This window comes from Mus caroli, chromosome 4, assembly GCF_900094665.2.
Source record: "Mus caroli chromosome 4, CAROLI_EIJ_v1.1, whole genome shotgun sequence".
In the NCBI taxonomy this organism is placed as follows: Eukaryota; Metazoa; Chordata; class Mammalia; order Rodentia; family Muridae; genus Mus; species Mus caroli.
The window spans coordinates 60,010,833-60,032,879 of NC_034573.1; the positions used below are offsets into that span (position 1 = coordinate 60,010,833).

General features: G+C 39.7%; 1 protein-coding gene across 4 annotated transcripts in view; it reads right to left on the reverse strand.

Annotated features, from left to right (window-relative positions):
* The window catches only part of Astn2 (astrotactin 2), a 955,818-nt gene that overhangs the window by 635,944 nt on the left and 297,827 nt on the right, over positions 1 to 22,047 (reverse strand). For all 4 annotated transcript variants that reach the window (XM_021160105.1, XM_021160104.1, XM_029476272.1 and 1 more), the window contains one exon: positions 10,010 to 10,117. In XM_021160105.1, coding sequence (XP_021015764.1) covers positions 10,010 to 10,117 — 108 coding nt within the window. The remainder of the gene's footprint in view (positions 1 to 10,009; positions 10,118 to 22,047) is intronic.

The following is a 22,047-nucleotide window of genomic DNA, read 5'->3' on the forward strand; positions in this document are numbered from 1 at the left end:
AAAGGAAGGAAGGAAGGAAGGAAGGAAGGAAGGAAGGAAGAAAGAAAGAAAGAAAGAAAGAAAGAAAGAAAGAAAGAAAGAAAAGAAAGAAAGAAAAGAAAGAAAGAAAAGAAAGAAAAAGAAAATGGTTCAAACTTTTGAAACCCAATGACAATGCCTTCTACAACAAGGTCATGCCTCCTAATCTGTCCTAAGAGGTTTCAACACCTGGGGACCAAGTATCCAAATATGTAAGCCTATTGGGATTGTCTCATTCAAACCACCACAAGCTTTCATTTCATCTTACTGCAAAAGTTGTTCAGAAGTGAAAAATGTACACTTTCCATGTGAATACACACAGTTGTCTCCCAGGGACTGCATCCATCTGGCTCTAGCATAGCCTCAGAGGTTACTCTTGACATGTGTTTCCTGCCAGATCACTCACCAGGATCCACACTGTTGGTTGTACTCTGAGGGATTTGGTCCAATGGGGCTATCATTTTCCTTCAGGAAAACTTACCTCTTGATGCTGGCTAAATCTAGATCTTATGACACTTACTTGTGATTCCAGCCCCTTCCTGGAGCTACCTCTCTAGCAAACAGTTATAGAGCTGGCACAAAGAAGTTCTCAATAATACCATAATAGTTTCAGGTTCCTTAGGCTTCTTGCAATACCATAAACATGTTGATTCACTTCCTCTTTCCTAAGGGCAACGACCTGCACCAAGTACTGTAATTGGCTCTTTCTTTTGAGACAGTTTCATTTGAAACTGACATGACCCTTATCTGAGGATGATCTTAATGACAGTGGGACACCTGGTTCCTATTTATATATCTATAAACACAAGTTTTACATCTAAGTCTCAAGAAACATTGCAGAAATTGGGCAAAAAGATTATAAAAGCTGGGGCTTGGGGCAAGGATTTTTACTGCCAGACAGTATATTCGAGATAGGGCAGGGAAGCTACACCCATGAAACTGCAATAGTGTAGCTGATGAAGCAGACTTTCATAAATTACAATAGCAGTGGACATGCGGATGGGGAAGGGGTTAGTTTCTCAAGGTCCCAGACATAGATAATGCATCTATATGCAATTAAAGCTCCTGAGAGAAAGAAGGAAGTTTTCTCCAGGTACAAGTTATTTGATACTTTATTTAATTCCCAGTTGTCATCCCTAAACCAATGTATCTATATTATATGGATGCAGGAGGGTGTGTGTGTGTGTGTGTGTGTGTGTGTGTGCACGCGTGTGTACTTGCATATATAATAATACTAGAGACCAGGTCACAAATTTGAGGCAAGAATAGGGATATAGGAAGAGTTCCTTTTGGTGGAGGTTGGGAGAGAGGAGTATAGAATGATATAAATACAGAACTTATGGATAAAATTCTAAAACAAACAAAAAATATTAAAAAGGAAAAGTTCTGATCTGCCTACCACCCCCAACTCTCAAACCCTAAGATTAGAGGTATGTGGTTATGTGGTACTATACCCAGTTTATATGGTACTGAGAATAGAGCCCAGGGTCTCTGCTGCATGCTAGGCAAGACTGACCTCTATTCACAAGCATTGTACATGACTTCTCTCATGCATCCATAGAATGACCTGGCCATTCCTGCTCATTGTCATGTTTCCCTTACCTCATGATAATATCACATACAAGAACTTTCTTAAGATTCTATTTCTCATCAGTAAAATTATATTGCTGAGATACACATGAGATAATTTATTAAGAAAGGAATAGACAAGCACAAGAAGTGCAGAATACATCACGCACGTGTGGCTTCGCCTGCTCTGGCCTTTTTTCTTCTGTCTTTCTGATCCCATTTCTATCATGCACATTCAGAGCAGCATGTCAGAGGACTTAGGTAGCATCAAGTTCTACCTGCTGTTTGATGGAAAAGAAGCTGAGGCTCCGACTCCCCTAACTAAATGAAATGATACTCAGGATTAGCATATAAGGCTTAAGACTTCCAGGAAGTGGATAAGTCAGTTGCCTATTCCTCCCTCTGATTCTTTTTCCCTTCTTTCCTGGGAACCTCAGTCTATAACTCACTTTCTACTTAGTGCTGAGAACCTGATCTTCACTGGACCAACCCCCATACTCTAGGTCAGTTAGCGCACACCATGAAGATGCTGTTTTCTTTATCCACTGGAGCTCTAGCTGGCAGTCTAGAGCCTCCAGGTCATGTTTTCTTCAAGGAGATCTAATGGGCTGAGAGAAGCAGGCTCAGATTTCCACTACACTGACAGTATGCCTGCCCTCCAGAGCCTGACCATCCCTCTCAGGTCATTGTGGCAACAGATTCTTTGAAGGCTGATTAAGTACAAATCAATATGTCTGCAGTGTTTACTCTTCCTGAGTAGCAGGTCCTATGAGTACAGCTGCCAGCATGCAGAGGGCTGTGTATGTGGTAAAAGCTATCTTTAGACAAAAGGCAGAGGACAGTGCAGTTAAAGCTGTACCACAATATTCCCAGGAGACCAGGGCAACCAGATTCATCATCACACTGAAAATGTCTGCTTTTTTTTCCTCTTCTAGAAACAAGAGCACTTTGTAGGCCAGTGCACTAGAAAGATACCATGAATGGTATGGGTCTGATGTACTGATATGGCCTGCTGACCTACCTCTTGCTGAACTGGTCACACAACAGCCTTGACTGATAATTCCCTTTGCGTGGTTAATCCTCACAATAGTCTGAGGACGAGCAGAGATCCAACTAACTTGCTCTCTGTTAATCACAGTGGCTGCAGGCACAGAAGGAAAGGGCAAAGCAGCTCCAGTCTGGCAGAGCAAGAACTGAAACCTGCACCTGCTAATTCTGAAGTCTATGCACATCCTAAAAGCAATGAGTGTTTTGTCTGGAAATAATTTCAAACTTATGGAACTGTAGCAAGGAAGAGAAGAGTTAAGAACATCCATATGTCACTGCCTTACTCCACCTATTAGCATTTCATCTCATTTGCTTTTGTCATTTAAGGATGCTATTTTTAACCTTGGAAGAACTGCTTTCCTTCTTGAAACCTTAGTTCCTGTGTGTATAGTGAATTATTTGCATGAATTGTCTTTTGAACTGAACAAAACCCTAAAATCACTTATTAGTGAAGGTAGAGGACAGGGTCAAGGACTTTCCCGATGTCAAGGCATGGCATTCATTTTCTTATTTCTCAGCATTCAGATAGACATGGACTGGTACTGTATGCCTCTGGTACCTCTCTTCCTCCTTCATACCTAAACACCAGGGATTACCAGACTTTACACTGGGGCAGGTACAATTCTGTGGATGCTTCTCTTTTTAAATACTTCACTTTTATTTGGGGGAACATGCTCCTTATGGCTTCTCACCTTAGACTTTAGACTTGAGAACACTTTAGACTTTCTCCAATCTCCAGAGCCTTTATCTTCAGAAACGGCTTAGGCTTAAAGTTTCCATTATCTGTCATCTGTCCTTTTCCTCTGAAACAGGACTAAACTCATGGTGTATTTGTGAGTGTATGAGAGTAAATGTGTGTGTGTGTGTGTGTTCATATACAACTGTATTTAAGTTTTTATTTTATGGGGACATAAGGGAAATATCACATATCAATGCATTTTCATACAAAGCTTTCCTTATAATTCAAAAGAGAAAAACCCCAGTATAAGAATCATCTGATTGTGGGGCTGCCACCCAGAGAGTGATACACAACCATCTGTATAACTCCATTTGAAGGGATTTTTACGCCCTCTTCTGACCCACACAGGCACCAGACATTCATGTAGTATACTTACATACATGCAGGCAAAACTCATACAAATAAAACAGATAAATCTAAAATATAAAAGAGTTACCAAATTAAAACAAGCACCCAAAAACTTGAAAAAATAAAGTTAAACAGAGTGATTCGTGCCCTACTTTCCTCTGTTGAACTAATTAGCAATGCTTAGAAAATGGGCATCAGATGGGTACTCAGAAGGACCAGATCTCTAGAAGCAACTGAATATACAGCAAATGAGAATATGGTTAGAGAAGGAGAGGGGTTTAGTTAAGGTCACACAGCACAGAGGTGAACTGGGAGTCCCAGTACTGGAAGAATTCAGCAACCTAGTCAGGACCACTATGTCTCCTGCACAGCATTATGCCTTGGGCTTGCCACACATCTGCACTTTTCACTTAGATCTTCAATTATACGCTAGCTTATTTTGATCAACATCACTTCCAATGTGAGCTGTAACCCAGCTCCCCAGGAGCTTATAACAATTCTGGAGATGGAGCTCAGTCTTCATTCCCCACATGGGCCAGCATCATATTTAACCTGCAACTGTCAATAAACAAAGTTATTAGATTGCGCATGAAATTCAGACTTGATGAAACAATATCAAAATCCATGAATGATTAACAAGAAAACAGAGGCATTGGAGGATGTAGACTTCCAGGAAGACACTAAACTTGCCAATGGTGAGGTAGTGACTTAGGCACACATCTCACTCTAGTCTAGTATCCCTTGCTTTATGCAAGACCATTTCCAGCTAATAAGGCAACATTCCTACCCCGTGTCAGCCTATCATTTCATCTCTGTCATTAGCTAATTCTGTAGACAACCACGACAATGGTAAGCCTCAAACAACTTTTATCTCCAATGGTTATTTACTTGACCAAACACAGCACTGTTTGCTTATCAAACAGAGTCTTTTGACAGCGCAGTCTTATAATATGAGGTCGGATTCATTTTACCAAGCACTGTGAAATTTCCAACCTGCTTTCTGAACCAGATGTACAGGTCAGACAACTTGTTAGATATAGGTTTAGGGTAGCAGTGAGATAACTATGGCCTGCAGATAAATTTGGATCAGCGTACTATGGAAAATAAAGCCTTACCAGAGCACATTTGTTTACATGTGTTCATTTATATGTAGTCTATGGGCATCCTTATGGAATGTCAATGAAGGTGAGTAGTTCTAACAGGACGTACAGTCTGCAAGGCTGAACATGTTTATGAACTGGACATTTACAGCATAAGGTGTTGTTGATCCTATATATAGGAAATGCTACAACACACACACACACACACACACACACACACACACACACACACACACACTGCACAATCATCTCTCCTTGTCTCTTTGTCACTATCTACATTTCTTCATCCCTCACACTTTTCGACCTTGTAACGAAGTCTACCTGGCCACCAAGTCATCTTTCCAAAACAGTCTTACAAATATCTTTTTTCCCATAGAACCAAATGGGAAAAGTGAGATGCTGTTGTTGTTGTCGTCCTTTTAGTTGGAAGCAGAGACTCTTTTAAATGAACGTAACAATGTGAAAACAATACATTATTTATTGAACACCTCTGGGTGCTTTATATTCATGAACCAGTTCACAGTGTGAGTGATATTTTAATAGTGTAATTTCAGATAAAGGGAAGTGTCCAGAAGTTAAAACTAATCCAAACCCAGAGAGATGATTTGATATCCAAACTTCCACTTGGGTATGGCTGAATTGAAGAGCAGTTCCATGTTTCTCATGGGAAATGGTAACAGAGAGTGCTATGTCCCTCTCCTCTTATTTCTTGGTCCTCCTTCAGACATAAGCCTCAGGTGTACACTGTTCTATCACAAAGTTTCAAACCTCAGTACAGCCACTCAGATAGCAACTTGTTTAAAGAGCACATGTTTAATGAGTCCAATGTCTATTTCAGTATCAATACTCACATGATCCTACTAAACTTAGGCATGGCTCTCTCTGATGAAATGACATGGAAATGAGGGAGGGTTATGATTTCAATTTCACTCACCAAAAGCAGGAAGAGAAAGGAAGGGAAGAGGATACCCACTTGTCAGAAATAGGAGTGGAATATAAATAAGAAAAGCATACAGGGAAGTAGCGGCCACTATGCACAACTCATAATCACACCATCCACTGTACTATCTCTCTCATTCACTTGCACGTCACCCATTCACTTGATTGGTCCACTGTAGCCCATGCTTGCTTTTGCTGCTAGGGGCAGCAGGTTGGACCCTCTGTTCATATCATCATGAAATCTCCAAGACTATGGAGAACATAAACTTACTCTAAACACCTGAGTAAATGTCAAAATATTATGGTGATGGCATCTGTAAAGTGGGAAGATCACAGAATCTGCTAAAGAATAAGACAGGGAAACTCTCTGTGGTGTAGGATGGCTTTGTAAAAGATGCCATTAAAGTGGTGATGTCAGAGTGAGTGACAGCAATCAGAGCAGAGGAGAACATTATAGGAGAGGCTTGTGTGTGAACATTGTGCAGAGATATTGTATGACAATTGAGCAACAAGTCTTGGGAAATCTGTTCGAAAAGAGAACAAACAAACAAACAAACAACAAAAAAATAAATCACTATTTGGGGCTTGGAGATGGGTTAGAGGTCAATTTAAAAAAAAAAAATCCTAAATGCAATAAGAAGCCAACCACTGGAACCCACTGGTCCTGTTGTCCTCAAAGTACCCCAAAGATATTTTTTGTGTGTGTGTGTTTTGGGTTTTTTCTGGGCACTTCAAAGATGGCACTAGTCAAATGTCACATGCTTCTGGATTTGGAAAAGACAGCACAGGTTTTATTTTTAAATGGATACAAAGAGGGCACAGTGAGCTAATATGGAATCCCAAATGCTACAAGAGCTGTTTCCTACAGCATGGGGATTTGCCTTTCCTGGTATTTTTAATCTCTTTTTCCTTGACTTCCTTATACTTCAGCTTTTGCTACCAAGCCAGAGTGGCTCACATACTGCTGGGCAGACCTCAGGGAGCAGCTGACTCACTGCATTTGCTGAGGAGGAGCTTGGATAGTAGCCACAGAACTAGGGAGAATACTGGGATATTGAGGAAAAGGAACGGGAGAAGCACAGTCCACCTAGGTGGATGAAGCCATAACTGTGGTCCTGGCACATACCCTTGAGAAACAGTAAATGGGAAAACCTTGGGCAAAAAGATTCAAATGAGACAGAGCCTGAAGCAAGCATGTTTAAAACATTCACTAATGCATAAAACAGAGAGAGGGGAGCTCCAAGAGAAGATAGGACCAGCTCCTGCCTTTCCCACTACTGTTCTATGTCCCAGAAAATGGAAACCTGGGCAGGTGAATCTTCACTAATGTCTAATAGTGACTTGGCAATTGATGTGAGATTCCTGACACCCCTGATTCCATATTGGTCCTTCCTTGGTAGTTTAACCCTGTTTCAATGTCTTTACTTCATCCTACCATCTGCTTAAATTCTTTATAGATATTAATTAATTTGGATCTTTAGGACACTCTTCTAGACTGGTTAGTCTTATATCATTTCCTTATTTTATAGTTCAGGGAAATAATGCACAGATATGCACAAGACACATGTTAGCATGACACCAGTAAGTGTCTGGGCTGGAATTTGAACTCAAGAAGCCCAAAACCCAAGTTCTTAATACCGTGTTCTTTTATTCTTGTAGCTCAGAGGACTCCTAGACCTCCCTTGGTTCACTTTTGAACTGTGTATTTTCTCTGATAATACTGTGAATGCTGCAGACTCATCAACTTCTTTGCTTAGTCTAAGAAGAACAGGAGGGGCCTTGGCGCTTGTGTGGAGAACTGTAGCATCCGAAGACCTGGACATTCAGCTCTAAGTGCACTTGGCTGGAGCAGAGGCTTTGCTATGACCTGATCAACTTCATGTCTTCATCAAAAGATCAGCAGTAGAAGCATCAGAAATAGCAACAAGAGGGACAGCCTCAGCAAGGTCAAGTGAATAATCAACAATGCACCATGAACAGCAGGGTCACCTGTTTTTGATCCAGCACAAATGGAGGGAAGTATGCTCAAGGTCTAATATGAACTTCTCTCCTCATTTGGCTCTCTCCGTCACTGTATCTTTCTCCTTTTCGTTTTTCATTGTCAAGTAGTTTCACATTTTTATATAGTACAACCTCCACTTGGTTAAAAAGCTTAAAACGTTTCCTAGGCTTTGTCTTCATGTGGTTGCTGCTTATAGCATTGGCTGGGGTAAAATGTATGTATGTATGTATGTATGTATGTGGTATGTATACAAGGAGGGGAGAACAGAAAGAGTAACTAGGAAATGGCTGGAGTAAAAAGCAGGAAATAAAGAAGAGGAGGAAATAAGAGAGAGTGAGAAGAAAGATAAGAAAAGAAGGAAGAGAATGTGGCAGTAGATAAAGAGAAGGGTAAGAGAAGAAAAGAACCAGATGAAAGAAGTGGGCAGATATCAATACAGCACACTGCAGTGAAAAGATATGTGCAGCAGAAACCAGAAATGCAGGAAGATGACTGTGTTATTGGTGGGTAACAAGTGGCAGCAGAGAAGGAGGAAGTGGCTTTGGCACTGCTTTGGCAAGCAGGGCTTGGGAAGGAGGAAGAGGATGCCACAGCTCTGTTCCTCACATATCCTAAGAACACAGACAGGCCTTTGGGAGTGTCAGGGGCTGTAGGCCATGTCTTTTATCTCAGGTCCTGTTGCTTGCCTTTTTTTTTTTTTTTTTTTTAAGTTTAACTCCAATTTATAGGCTGTATGCTCAATGATTGATGCTTTTCCAATTAGCTATAAATAGCCCAGTCCTGCTGAGGAAACCCACTATTCCAAGCTTCTAATTTTGGCTGTGTACTGAGGGAGGAGGAGACAGGTCAGGTATCATTGATCACCAGCCTCTATATCTTCAATACAATAGATCCCAGAAAGCCATGCATGGGATGGACTGAGAAGCAGGACCTATTATTTGAAGGCTGTAGAGGCTGAAAATTCTTCCTAGGGGATGAGTCAACAGGAGTGCTTCCTATATGGAGCCTGTTTTTCATAATAGGTACCATGGGTAGGGAGTCAAAGCAATAATAACCGAAGTGACATTAAAAATGTTCACCTCCATTTTCCCCTTACTGTGATGATTTTTTATATATATAATGTGATAAAAATCAATATCCGACTCTAAATGGTAGTTGTAGCCATTACAAGGCCCATTCTACAGATGAAGTAATGTAAATAACTTGCCCAAGGGCAAAATGGATCCAAAGATATGTAATTCATGACATTACTATGAAAGGCCCATCATGAACAAATGTTCCTGGATCAAGCTTTAGCTCCTTTCTCTGTAGTAGAAATTTTGACCTGTCCATAACCCACCAATATTAATAATTAACCATAGTTCTCAAAGTGACAGTCAGTGCAAGGTGACAGACTTGCCTTACCTGTGATATTGAACCTCCCTTTCACTGAGTGGTCAAAGCTTGTCAAGTGTACTATCCCTTGGCATTTAGTATATGTTTATACCCCAGGGTCTCTTATACAAATACCACTTCACATTTGCTAATTCCCCAGCCTTAGGTAAGAGAGGAGGTATTACTTATATGTTCTCCAGTAATAGAGTGCTTTCTTGTATATCCTACCAAATCATAAAAGAACTATGATCTTCAGCTGCAGGTACGGCCCTATGATGATTCTTGCTCCAGCATTTTGATATCCCTTACACTGACTGTCATTGTGATGAATAAATGTTGAAGGCACTCTTTAGTGGTCAAAAATGCCTCCCTGACAAGGATCAAGGACAGAACACTGAGATTCAGGGAAACATAATATCATGGACAAACGTTTAATTCTATCCCCCAGAATCTAAACATTTTTCACTTGATTTCCCTTTACATTTTCACCCCTAAGGAATGCAAAGTTAAACTGCTAGATCGTGTTAAGAACTGCCCTCCACCCATGGTCAGAATTACTCCTCACACATCTAACTTAAAAAGGATTTAATTTTAGCACTAGTTTCCTTTCAATATGATTAGTTATTTCATTTCCTATACTGAAATTTCACTATACATACATTTAAGGGAAAATGGCTCTAATTGTTTTGGGGAATGATGTAGGGCAGGGAATAAGGAACGGAACGGGAAAGATTAAAAGGTCAGCTGTGTTGTCAGTTCTGGGGATGCAAAATGTGTGGAAACAGATTTACATTGCCACTTATCATACATTCTGTTCCCTGAACTTTGTAAATACGCAGGGCAGTTTTGGAAACATCTCAGGGACTTGATTACCTTTGCTGCGGCGGCGACTGCGGTACTGCTCTGTGTAGAAGGTCAGCTGTGTTTCGTCATCTGCTTCTGAGCCTGATGTCCCCTTGGTTCTCCCAAAGCTGATTCCCCCTGCAGAGAAGCACCATCAATCCGTCAGCCTTAAAGTACTGCAGAAACTTGTTAAACCCCTCAGCCATCCTGAGGACCCACAGCTGTATCCTTGGGCTTCTCCTGATGATCCCTAGTGACACAGGAGTCTACATGATGAATGGAAATAGTTGGGATTGGCAGTGAGGCAGATCTGGGTTCTAATGATGGTTCAGAAGCTTCCAAGGTATGTGACCTTGAGGTGCCATTTCACCTTTTTGAGCTCTCAGCTGTTTCTAAAACAAGGGCAGTAACTCTTAACTTCCTGGTTTTGCTTTGAAGAAATATGACATGTAAAAATAGAGGTCCACAGTGTGCACTAAATAATGGAAACCTACTATTGCTACATGTGATGAGATTAACTCTAAAAATAAACTTCTCCAGGCAATTTAATTTCAGATTCATTTCAACCACAGGATATGCCAGGCTTAAAGCCACACACACAGACACAAAGATAAATGCCTCTCGGCCCTTACCAGCCAGGGTATCATAAGCTAGTCAGGGGGACAAATGGGATCCTTAGGAGTCTTAAACCTAATTCATGGCCTATGTTTTCCGCACAACGAGATGCTAGGAATATGGGGAAGAGCAATTCATTTTAACATGGAGGACTTAGGAAAGCTTTATGGTGGAGTGAAGATTTAAAGCATGGTTTGAAAGATAGATGGGGCTTTGGCTTAAAAAAAAAAAAGAAAGATAGAAGGAAAAGGAGTTTCCAGGAGCTGCCTTGTGAAGCCTTTTTGAGGTCAAGGAGGTGGGCGTATACAGACAGCTTCAAACCCAGGACTGACTATCAATGAGGTGCTCATCACACAATGAGAGACTTGAGTGCACTACTAAAGGGTGATGGGGTGGGGCTATTTCTTTAATTGTCACAGAAGTTCCCAGAGAAAGAAAATGGATTGATTATATGTTTGAACCAGAAAGGATACTTTAGGCACCCAGGTAGTGAATTGTGTGCCAGGCTGGGTGAGAAGCAGGAGATGCTGAGATGACCCAGAAGAACATGTACAGGATGGGAGAGGGACAGGTACAGAGTGGATTGGAATGGGGAATGAATACAAGAAAGACTACAGAGATGGATTCAGAGGACCATGCAGGAGAGAAAACTATGATTTGTAGGCTATGAAGAGCTGATTCCTCAAAGAACAATGCCCAAACACTAGCAATCTTTAACTTAGAAGGGGAAAGTGCAGGAGTTACTATTCTTAATCTTTGTGTTGTTGTGATTTGTATTTGTTCACTTTTTGTTTTGTTGTTAGGAAGTGAGCGTGAGTGAGTGAGTAGCTGAGTCAAGTCAGGGCTTTGAGGTGTGCTCTTTTTACTAGGCAGATTCTAGCCTTCAAATCTTGATCCCCTTCTTCTGCCTCCCAAGTGCTGAGATTAAATGCATCATGCCTGGTACTACTTTCAGAGGTTTTGTGGTTTTACCTTTTTGAAAAAGAGAAGCTGTTGAAAAATGTAGATTAAGACACTGAAGAATTCTATACCTAGTGAAGAATCAAGGGGGACAGAGATCCAAACCATTGTGTGGGTGGGCAGGGGTAAAGAATTTTTTTTTTAAGAATTAGACTTCAGTTGTACAAATAATAGACTATCTATCTCCAGGGAGACTCAAGAGTCTGGTAAAAGTAGCTTTTCTGGGTGGAGAATAGAGTGACTGGAGAATGAGGGAAGAGGGAGGCTACTCTGCCCTATAAATCTTTTGAATCTTTTGAATCAAACACCATGCCACCCATTACCTTTTTGAAAGTTCTACCTGAGGAGAAGAAAAAGCATAGATTAGAGGAAAATGTTATTCAATTCACTAAAGGATTTCACTCTGTAATTTCCTTGGGTAGGGATTTGAAATGGCATTCACTACACTGGCATTAAACTTGCAGATACGCTGTTCACAGCATGGTATTATACTTTCATTCATTCCAGCACTGTTGCTGCAAAATTTGTATACATAGCAGCATGACATCCTCATGGGGATATAGTCTTGAGGGAGATGTAATTAACAATCTAGATAATTATTCTAGTTTGATTTCCATGTCTGTGATCAAACTCTTTGACAACTCAGCAAAGGAAAGGATTTATTTCACCTTACAGGTTGCAGTACATTACTGAGAAATGTTGGGCCAGGAATCCATGAAGGAATTTGAAACAAAACTATGGAGGGATGTTGCTTCCTGGCCCATTTGCTGTCTTGGTCAGTCTCAGATAGCTTCTTCATACATTCTAGTATCACTGGCTTATGGGATGGGACCACCCACAGTAGGCTGAGTCCTACTACATCACTTAACAATCAAGACAATCATGTAGGTACACATCTGTAGACAATGAATCTGTTAAAGACAATTCCTAAAGTGAGAATATCCTTTCAGATAATTCTAGGCTATGCTGAGAGTTAAGCAAGGACCTCAACGAAGTAAAGAAACAAGGATGTGCTGGGTCAAAGCTAATTGCTGGAATGAACCTAGGTGCAAATTAGGAGAGTTATGCTTTAGGGCTCAGGTTCTTGTTCTAAATATGGGATCTCTGGTATTCAAATTGGCCTCTGTACTGAATAATTTTATAACAACTTGATGTATATTAGAGTCATCTGAGAGGAGGGAACCTCAATTAAGATAATGTGTCTGTAAGACTGAGCTGCAGGCAAGTCTGTAGGGTATTTTCTTAGTTAGAGATTGATAGAAAAAGACCTAGTCCATTGTAGGTGATATTATCTCTGGGTTGATATTCCTGAGTTCTGTAAGAAAGCAGGCTGAGCAAGCCGTGTAAACAAGCCAGAAATCAACATCCCTCCATGGCCTCTGAATCAGCTCCTGTCTCCATGCTCTGGCTGTTTGAGTTCCTGTCAGGGTTTCTCTCCAAGCTGAACTACAAAGTGGATGTATAAGCCAAATATACCCTTTCAAAAGTCATTGGCCTCATATGAGGGTGCTATCATCATGTCTGCTTTACAGATGAAGCAACTAAGTTTCAGAAAAGAGAAGTAAATTAGCAATTATTGAAGCTGTGCATTTCAGCTATGGGGGATAGGACTATATTTCAGTGTATCAGACAATAAATAAATATGAAGGACAGACACTTATTCTCCTGTTCCCATCCTAACAGAGCATTTTCTTTTTAAAAATTTTTATTAGATATTTTCTTCATTTACATTTCAAATGCTATCCCAAAAGTCCCTTGTACCCTCCCCCTCCCCTGCTCCTCTACCCACTCACTAATAGAGCATTTTCTTTTTACTGTCTTTTTGGGATTGGTGGGGATGGAACCCTGGGTCTCATGCATGCTGTTGAAATGATCTACCACTAAGCTATCTAAGATAGCATTTTCATGAATGAAAAGTCACAAGGCTAGCCTCAACTGATCTTTGCTACCAGATGTGTCATTACACATGACCTGAGAGGACATCTTGTCAATTCAACTAAAAACACCAGCAGGGCTTGGAGGCAGTTGGAGATCCCAGCTCTACCAAATGAACTAGCCCATCAGAAAGCTTTGAGAAGGAGCCGGTAGGGACCCTGTGGAATTCTGGAAGTAGCTGAACAACAAAAGTCCTCTGACTAGCAGAGCTTTGAAAGTTATCACCAAAATACTTTTACTGCCATAAAGACAAAAGAAAAAGAAAAAGAAAAAGAAAAAGAAAAAGAAAAAGAAAAAGAAAAAGAAAAAGAAGAAAAAGAAAAAGAAGAAAAAGAAAAAGAAGAAAAAGAAAAAGAAAAAGAAAAAGAAAAAGAAAAAGAAAAAGAAAAAGAAAAAGAAAAAGAAAAAGAAAAAGAAAAAGAAAAAGAAAAAGAAAAAGNAGAAAAAGAAAAAGAAAAAGAAAAAGAAAAAGAAAAAGAAAAAGAAAAAGAAAAAGAAAAAGAAAAAGAAAAAGAAAAAGAAAAAGAAAAAGATGGTGGGAGAAAAGGAGGACTTTTTCATCTACTGATTTATCATCTGGAGAGAATTGAAGATGTTTGATGAAGACACTTCAAGGGCCAGGAGGAACCACTTCCTACTATCTGCTGTGTTAGGGTAACAGAGAAAAGGGAAATATTGCAGGGCCCCAGCACTATAACAGACCTTCTGTTGTCCCTTAGAGCCATTCCCATTATAGTGAAACTCTGATTCCATGCCCTTCCTACCTGGGACTCTACCTCCTTTACTTACAATTTTTCCCTTTCCTTCTTTAGCAAGAAAAGTGATCAGCTCTGCTCTAAATAGTGAATTTAAATGGTATACGTGATTCAGACAGAATTCCCTCCCTGAGACAGGCTAGTAGAGGTGACAGTAAAGGTATTAGATAATTCTAATGTAATAAGAAAAGTTAACATCACATAGTGATGTCGTTCTGCAGGACACTGGGCTAAGTCTTTAACACATGCTAGCTGCTGTCATCACCCCACTACTTTACTTCTCGTTGTCATGGATAAGAACATGAAGGCACAGGAGAGTTAAGTGATATGATACATCCAGGTGCATACTACCATTCAAATCTGAAAAGAGACTCTAGAGTCTATTCCTTCAGGCTCTGTGCTGGCATGGATAGGACATGAACAAATATCTCATTTAATGTCCACAGCATCCAGTGGCAACATCAGCAGCCCTTCTTATCTGAATAGTGTGATGCAAAGTAGGAAGTGGGATTTGTAGTTGTAGTTGAATCTCTGTATCTCCAAAATACTTCTAACTAGACTAACATGGACCTGTGTGTGTGTGTGTGTGTGTGTGTGTGTGTGTGTGTGTGTTGTGCACAGGTATACTCACTTTGGGAAAGTCTTTATGCAAGCAATGAATCCACTTGTTAAGCACTGTAGCTTAGCAGGCCTTTTCCAGCATCCTATCATAGGAACATGTTTTCTACTCCTCCCAGCTTCTCCTCTGAGGTTTTCAATAGTAACTCCCCAAAACTCTAATCAGCTTAGGAAGATAATCGCACTTATCCATCCTTCCACATGCCTCAGAACACAGAGAACACTCCTTGTAAACTGCAAAGGATAATTTTTGTTATTCATCCTCAAACCTCCTCTGATTCCCACCTCCCTTCTGCAGTATTAAAGAACTTATTTTCAAAGTGGAAACTGAGTTTCAGTAAGATTACTTGCTCTCCAGCCTATCTAGTAGAAGTATAATGTAAACCGCGTATGTAAGTAAAAGCCTTGATACTCTTACAGAACTCTTTTTTTTTTGATTTTTAATATTTTTATTACATATTTTCCTCAATTACATTTCCAATGCTATCCCAAAAGTCCCCCATAGCGCCCCCCACTTCCCTACCCACCCATTCCCATTCTTTTGGCCCTGGCATTCCCCCATATTGGGGCATATAAAGTTCTCTTACAGAACTCTTGACAGAGGAAAGAGTTTCTCGGGTTCTTCTGTCTGTACTGATACTCTTTTGCTCTTACTGGATTGCCCATCTAGCCTTGATTGAGGCTAGTCATATTAAAACTTGTTATGCCATGTTTGGGTGATATTCCTGGCAGACCTGATCTGAGGAAAAGGGGAAGTGAGGAGGAAAACTGGGAAGTGTGGAGGGAGGTGTGGTTGAATATATGTGTGAGTGAAGAATAAATAAAAACTCCAAACTGTGGCTTGAATTTGATATATAATAGAATAGATGAAAAATAAAAAGAAAACCTTTTTAAAAAGATAACAATAAGGGCTGGAAAGATGGTTTAGTGGTTTCAAGAACTGGCAGTTCTTTATAAGACTGATGTTTAATTCCTAGCACCCATGAGGTGGCTCACAAACATCTGTGACTCCATTCCCAAGGCATTCCATGCCCTTTTCTGACCTCAGTGGGCACTGAACACACATGGTGCACAGATATTTGTTTGGCAAACATTAGTACAATTAGTATACATAAAGTAGAAGTAAATAAAATATAAAATAGTAAAAATGATTGAGTTACACTAATATTCAGGATACAGTTCAACAAATATATGAAAAATATCATGCCCAAATGTAACTAAATAAAACAGGACTGAAATATCTTATGTATTTTTCATAATGAGTCTTCAAAACTGGGTATATATGCCTTGTCTGCAACACATTTTCGTAGAGACAACCTGGAATTCATGGGCCCACTACACTGGAGAACACATTTCTGTAGGCACTTGTGCAACCAATACTTTTCCAAAGAATAATTAGGGCCAGGACCTGGGCACAGGAGAAAGATGAATAAGCCACAGGTGGCATAGATTGTTAATTTTGTATGTGTATTACATAAAAAAGGTTAAGATGAGATCCCATTAAACAACAATACTCACAGTCCTAGATCTCAAGGCTGTCAGGCTCTAGTTTCTTATAGGTTTAATTCATGAGCCTTGAGAGGTTGTAGATGTCAGTATAAGAAAATTAAGTTATTGGCATCCAATATGAGTTATAATACTATGTCTCATTCAGTCAATGTGTGAACTTGGACCATAATCTTCACCCCTCAGAATTCATGTTTGACTGTCTGGTCACATGAGTCATTATGGGTACAGTGTTACATTGCATATGAACAATTAGAGCAGAGACCAAAAGTTTTAGAGCAGGGCTACATTGCTTTGTTAATTTTTACTTGTATGAATTAGGAAGAAAGAAAACGCTGATGCACAGGTAGACACTTTTCTACTGTGACTTTCCAGAAAGATGGCAACTAGCCAAGGTATATAGCCATTGAGTATCCATATAATCTGAAGAGGTGAGATGCCAATCGTAGACTGACTCTTGGGTGATTCAGATGGATAGTAAAGGGCTCCCACAGCTGCTGCTTTGATATAAAATTGATGATTTAGTGCCATAAGGTAAAGCCATTAATTACTTAGGGCTGCTCTGGTATTTCCACTCAGTCAGAGACTTGAAAAAGAAGAGAAGAGGTAATCCAGCTCTCAGAACTTATGACTTCTGCCCATATCCCTAGAGCTCCTGATTCTCTTTTCTTAACGGTCTGGATAGAGTCCCCAAGGTCTTATCCTGGACACATACCACAGGGCAGAGAGTGTTGTACAGGGCATTTTACATGTGAAAATACAAGCTTTCTTCACAAGAGGTCTTACAGGCAAAAGTAATTTCTAAGTTTAGTGACAAACAAACCAACACTCAGAATCTGCACTGGACCATGGAGAATTCAACATTAAACTTGGTTTTGATCTGATTCAACATAATTGTTCTCATGAAAATTGTTCTCAATTTTATTAATTATTGAGGAAATCAAAATTAAAAAAATCATTAGTACCAGGTTATAATGCCTATTTGGTCTTCAGAAAAACAATTAAAAAAAAACACGCAAAAGTTAATAAACTGTGAATACAATGACAGAGGTTGAAAATGGGCAGCTGCTATGGAAAGTGTTTTGGAAGCTTCTTAAACTATTAAACACTTTTACTACATAATTCAAGAATTCTCCATCAAGGCATGTGATACTAAGCACAGAAAGTTATTTACACAAATAGTTGCATATGGGCATTCATAGCTATAACTTCTAAAAAGCACACAGGTAGTAACAACACATGAATAAACAAAATGCAGTACAGCCACATGAAATATTACTGACTTATGATAAGGGGTGATGTATTAAACCATGCAGATAGACCTCGGTAAACTTTATATGCCCCAGTACAGGGAACGCCAGGGCCAAGAAGTGGGAGTGGGTGGGTAGGGGAGTTGGGTGGGGGAAGAGTACAGGGAACTTTCCAGATAGCGTTTGAAATGTAAATAAAGAAAATATCTAATATATATAAATAAAGATGCTGAGTATAAAAGGCCACAAAGAGTAATATGTAGACTATCTGAACCATCTAGAGATGATCCATCCAAAAAGAAGGGAAATAGATGGACCTGGGGTTGCCAGGGTGGGAAGAAACTGGCAAGGGTAAAGAATGATTACTAAGGACTTCTTGTTTCTGTTTGGTGTGATGAGTATGCTTGGAACTAAATAGAGGTGAGTGTTACACAAACCTACAAATTTGTGAAACATCACTGAACAGTGAACATTAAAATAATTAATAGTTCATTTTTTCTTATGTAGTTTTTTTAGGTAAGCATTTAAAAATTTTAAAAGCCCCTCTGCTGTGTAACATCACTAGACTGATGGTGGATACAAAGCATAAGGCATGCTGAAAAGAAAAGGAGGGACAGCTGGGGAAAAGAGTTGAGGTGGTGCACAGCTTCCTTGAAGGGGTCCAAGCACTCAGGCTTCCTGGATCCAAGCCTAGTGCTTGAAATGGAGAAGATAACCTCAGATCTACTAGACCTTGAATTCACGTCAAATAATGTTAGCAACATAACTCAATCATTTATGAATTAATCTAAAACCTATTTACTAAGCAATCACACTATCGAACATTCTTCTAGTCATTGATAATGCTGCAAACAAAACCTACAAACACCACTGAATTTTTCAAGTTGTCTTTCTAGAGAAGCATTTGATATCATTGGGCATGGCATTCTTGGGATTAGCAAAACTATATAGAAATTATTTTATGAAGTTTGCCCATCAGTAAATGGAGATATCCATAAGTATTTAGAGATTTACTATAGAGAGCTGGTGGAAATCAGAAAACATGGTCTCCAGTTTGGTCTTGGGCAAAGCAGTACATTCAAACAAATCAGAGATCATACTATGGAGAGAGCAAGGGAGCACAAGGTCCTTGCCTGGTCTATGTGTGGTAGGATGTTGTTCTTTGCGAATCTCCCTTCTCTGCTGGGGCTGTCCTGTCTACACACCTCTTCTGTCAGCTGCAGATAAGTCTGCCTCTAGCCTTTCCACACTCCATCTCCTGCTCTTGCTATCATGATGGATGGTAGTGACATGTTAAATTATTCAGGCTTCATGTCTTTCTCAAATGGGTGACAATGATATTGCATTTTCAAATTGCCCCAAACTGAACCAAATAGAGAAATATGTGTCTAAGGAATGCAAAAATTCATCTGACACCCTAACCATCCTGAGATTATAAATGGTGGCATGCATGGCTGGAGGACAGAAACCACTAAAGCTTTCCATGTCCTCTGAACCACACAAGCAGCAATTACTTCCAGCTCTGGACTTAAATCACAGATGTTCACATGCATTCACCATTTGGAGATAGTTTTATGGATGGTGTGTGTGTGTGTGTGTGTGTGTTCAAGTTCTAGTTTGCCTTTGTTTTTGTAGCTGCTGCAAAATATTCTCACCGAAAATAACCTAGGAAAATTGAGGGTTTATCTCCTTTCACTCTTTCAAAATGCAATTCATTATTGAGAGAAGTCAGGGCAAGAACTCAAGGCAGAAATCTAAGGCTGAATCTGTGGAGGAATTCTTCTTACTGGCTTAATCACTGTTTTATGCTCAGCTAGTGTTTTGATGTAGAGAAGGTGCACCTACCAAGGAATGATAATATCTAGAGTAGACTTGAGCCTCCCACATCATTCCTTAGTCAAGGCCCTCCTTCAAAGATATGGTCAATTTGATTTTGGGAATTCTTAATTGAGGATGCTTCTTTCTAGGTAACTAGGTTATATCTAGTTGACAATAAAAACTTACCAAGACAGTGTGGACTTATGCGTGCATGTGCAAGAAGAAGGATGATCTTGGTGTTGTCTACAGGAATTTCTACTATTTTGGGATAAGATTTCTCAGTAGCTTGGACATCACCAATTACATTGACAATTTAGAGAGCCCCAATGTGTGTCATCACATGTAACATTTCTTAGGTAGCTGCTGGGGATTAGATTCAGACCCTCATGTTTACAAGGCGAACAATTTTATAAATGAATGACTCATCTAGTCGACAGAGCTATTTTGACAATAATGGCTACCTGTCAAACATAGTGGCCAGCACACTGTACAGAGATGACTACACATGAGCTTAGGTCTCACATACTGACAGGCAAGAGGATAGATAGTTCTTTTTTTTTAAATTTATTTTTTATTAGGTTTTTTCCTCGTTTACATTTTCAATGTTATCCCAAAAGTCTCCCATACACACCCACCACCAATCCCCTACCCACCCACTCCCCCTTTTTGGCCCTGGCATTCCCCTGTATTGGGGCATATAAAGTTTGCAAGTCCAATGGGCCTCTCTTTGCAGTGATGGCCGACTAGGCCATCTTTTGATACATATGCAGCTAGAGACAAGAGCTCCGGGTTAGTTCATATTGTTGTTCCACCTATAGGGTTGCAGATCCCTTTAGCTCCTTGGGTAATTTCTCTAGCTCCTCCATTGGGGGCCGTGTGATCCATCCAATAGCTGACTGTGATCATCCACTTCTGTGTTTGCTAGGCCCCGGCATAGTCTCACAAGAGACAGCTGGAAGGAGTTACAGAGAAAAAATTTGGAGCTGTGACGAAAGGATGGACCATCTAGTGATTGCCATATGCAGGGATCCATCCCATAATCAGCTTACAATCGCTGACACCATTGCATACACTAGCAAGATTTTGCTGAAAGGACTCAGATAGATAGTTCTTAACCAAAGTTGGGGCATCTCACACATAAGCTGTAAGAGCTGGATTCAGAAACTGGTTTATCTAAATTCCCAGAAGACTCTGAAGAATATCTGTGGCTCATGTTGAATTTTAAAATTTATCTTTATGGTGAAACATATTTACAATAAAAATACAATTTAACATGATTTTTATAATTTCATAAAAAGTAGAATTACACACATTTATAGAAGACGTTAAAAATTATAGCCTATCTCTAAAGCACAGCTTCATGAGATCATTAAAACACTGTGACATAAATCTATATTTACTGATGGGCAAAATTCTCTGTGCACAAAAGTATACAGAAAAAAATACAAAGAGAAATTTGACACAATTTCTGGTACGCAGTAGGAATCCTACTATGTACAGAATGGAAACAAATACACACGTGTGTATTTTATAGTATTGGGGATTTGACAGAAGGCCTCATGCACACTAGGTAAACTATCTGCTACTGAATCAAAGTCCCAGCCCTAAAGATAAATTCATTTTAATTCGGAGAATTAAGGAGAAGGGTCAAACATTGTAATACCAGCCTGTGATTCATAGTAAAATCATCTCTAAAGACAAGAATCAATCAGTCAGTCAGACAAAAGAAGAAAGTAAAAATTCATTATTGGATGTTTTTATAGCTATAAGCTATAGTGTAAAAACTGTAATGATACAAAACAATTATATTTTTTAAGATATATGCTTTAATCATGAATGTGTACACACTGATATTTGAGGAAATATATTGAAGAGTTATAGGTAGTTTGATCCTTTCAGTGAAAAAAAACCTGAGGTCTTTAAATTTCTCCTCATTTTATGGAGGAATGAAGGAGAGACCTCCAATGTTCATCTAAAACGCAGCAGCTAATGTTTATCCAATGTTCATCTAAAAGGAGTTTCCCAGGCTCTCTAGGAGCACAGGTGCTCTATATGATGTCTCTTTGGAAACCTGCCACTGCACTGTGAGATGCATAGCCACATAGAGTGGTCTCTAACAACCCAGAGACCAACAGTCAAAATAATTCAACCATCTCGGGTGGAAAATGTGGAGGATGCATCTTCTAATTACTTCTAACCCAGTTAGAGTTCAGCAAATATTGCATAATACTTAACACTTTTAATTCAATTTCTCAAAATAAGGATGTGTTTGTCCCTTACAACGATTGGATGAGGTTAGCATTGCTACTTCATTTTAACGAAGAGAATATGAGAGTCTGAGATGCTACAAATGGCTTGATCAAGGTTATATGGCTCGTAACTTGTAAAATGGAAATAGGATACAAAGTGAGTTCTGGGGTGGGGCAATCATTAAAGAGCAGATTTGAGGCTCTGCTGGTGCTGGGAATCAGGTCGCCTGTGATCCAGATTCCACTTATCTATGTGGAATAACAGGGTCTGGGTGCTCCCTTTTTCATATGATAGCATTTTAGAAGATAGCTAGCAAGTCTACTGAGGATCTAGCCACCAAAGACAAATATTATTAATTATT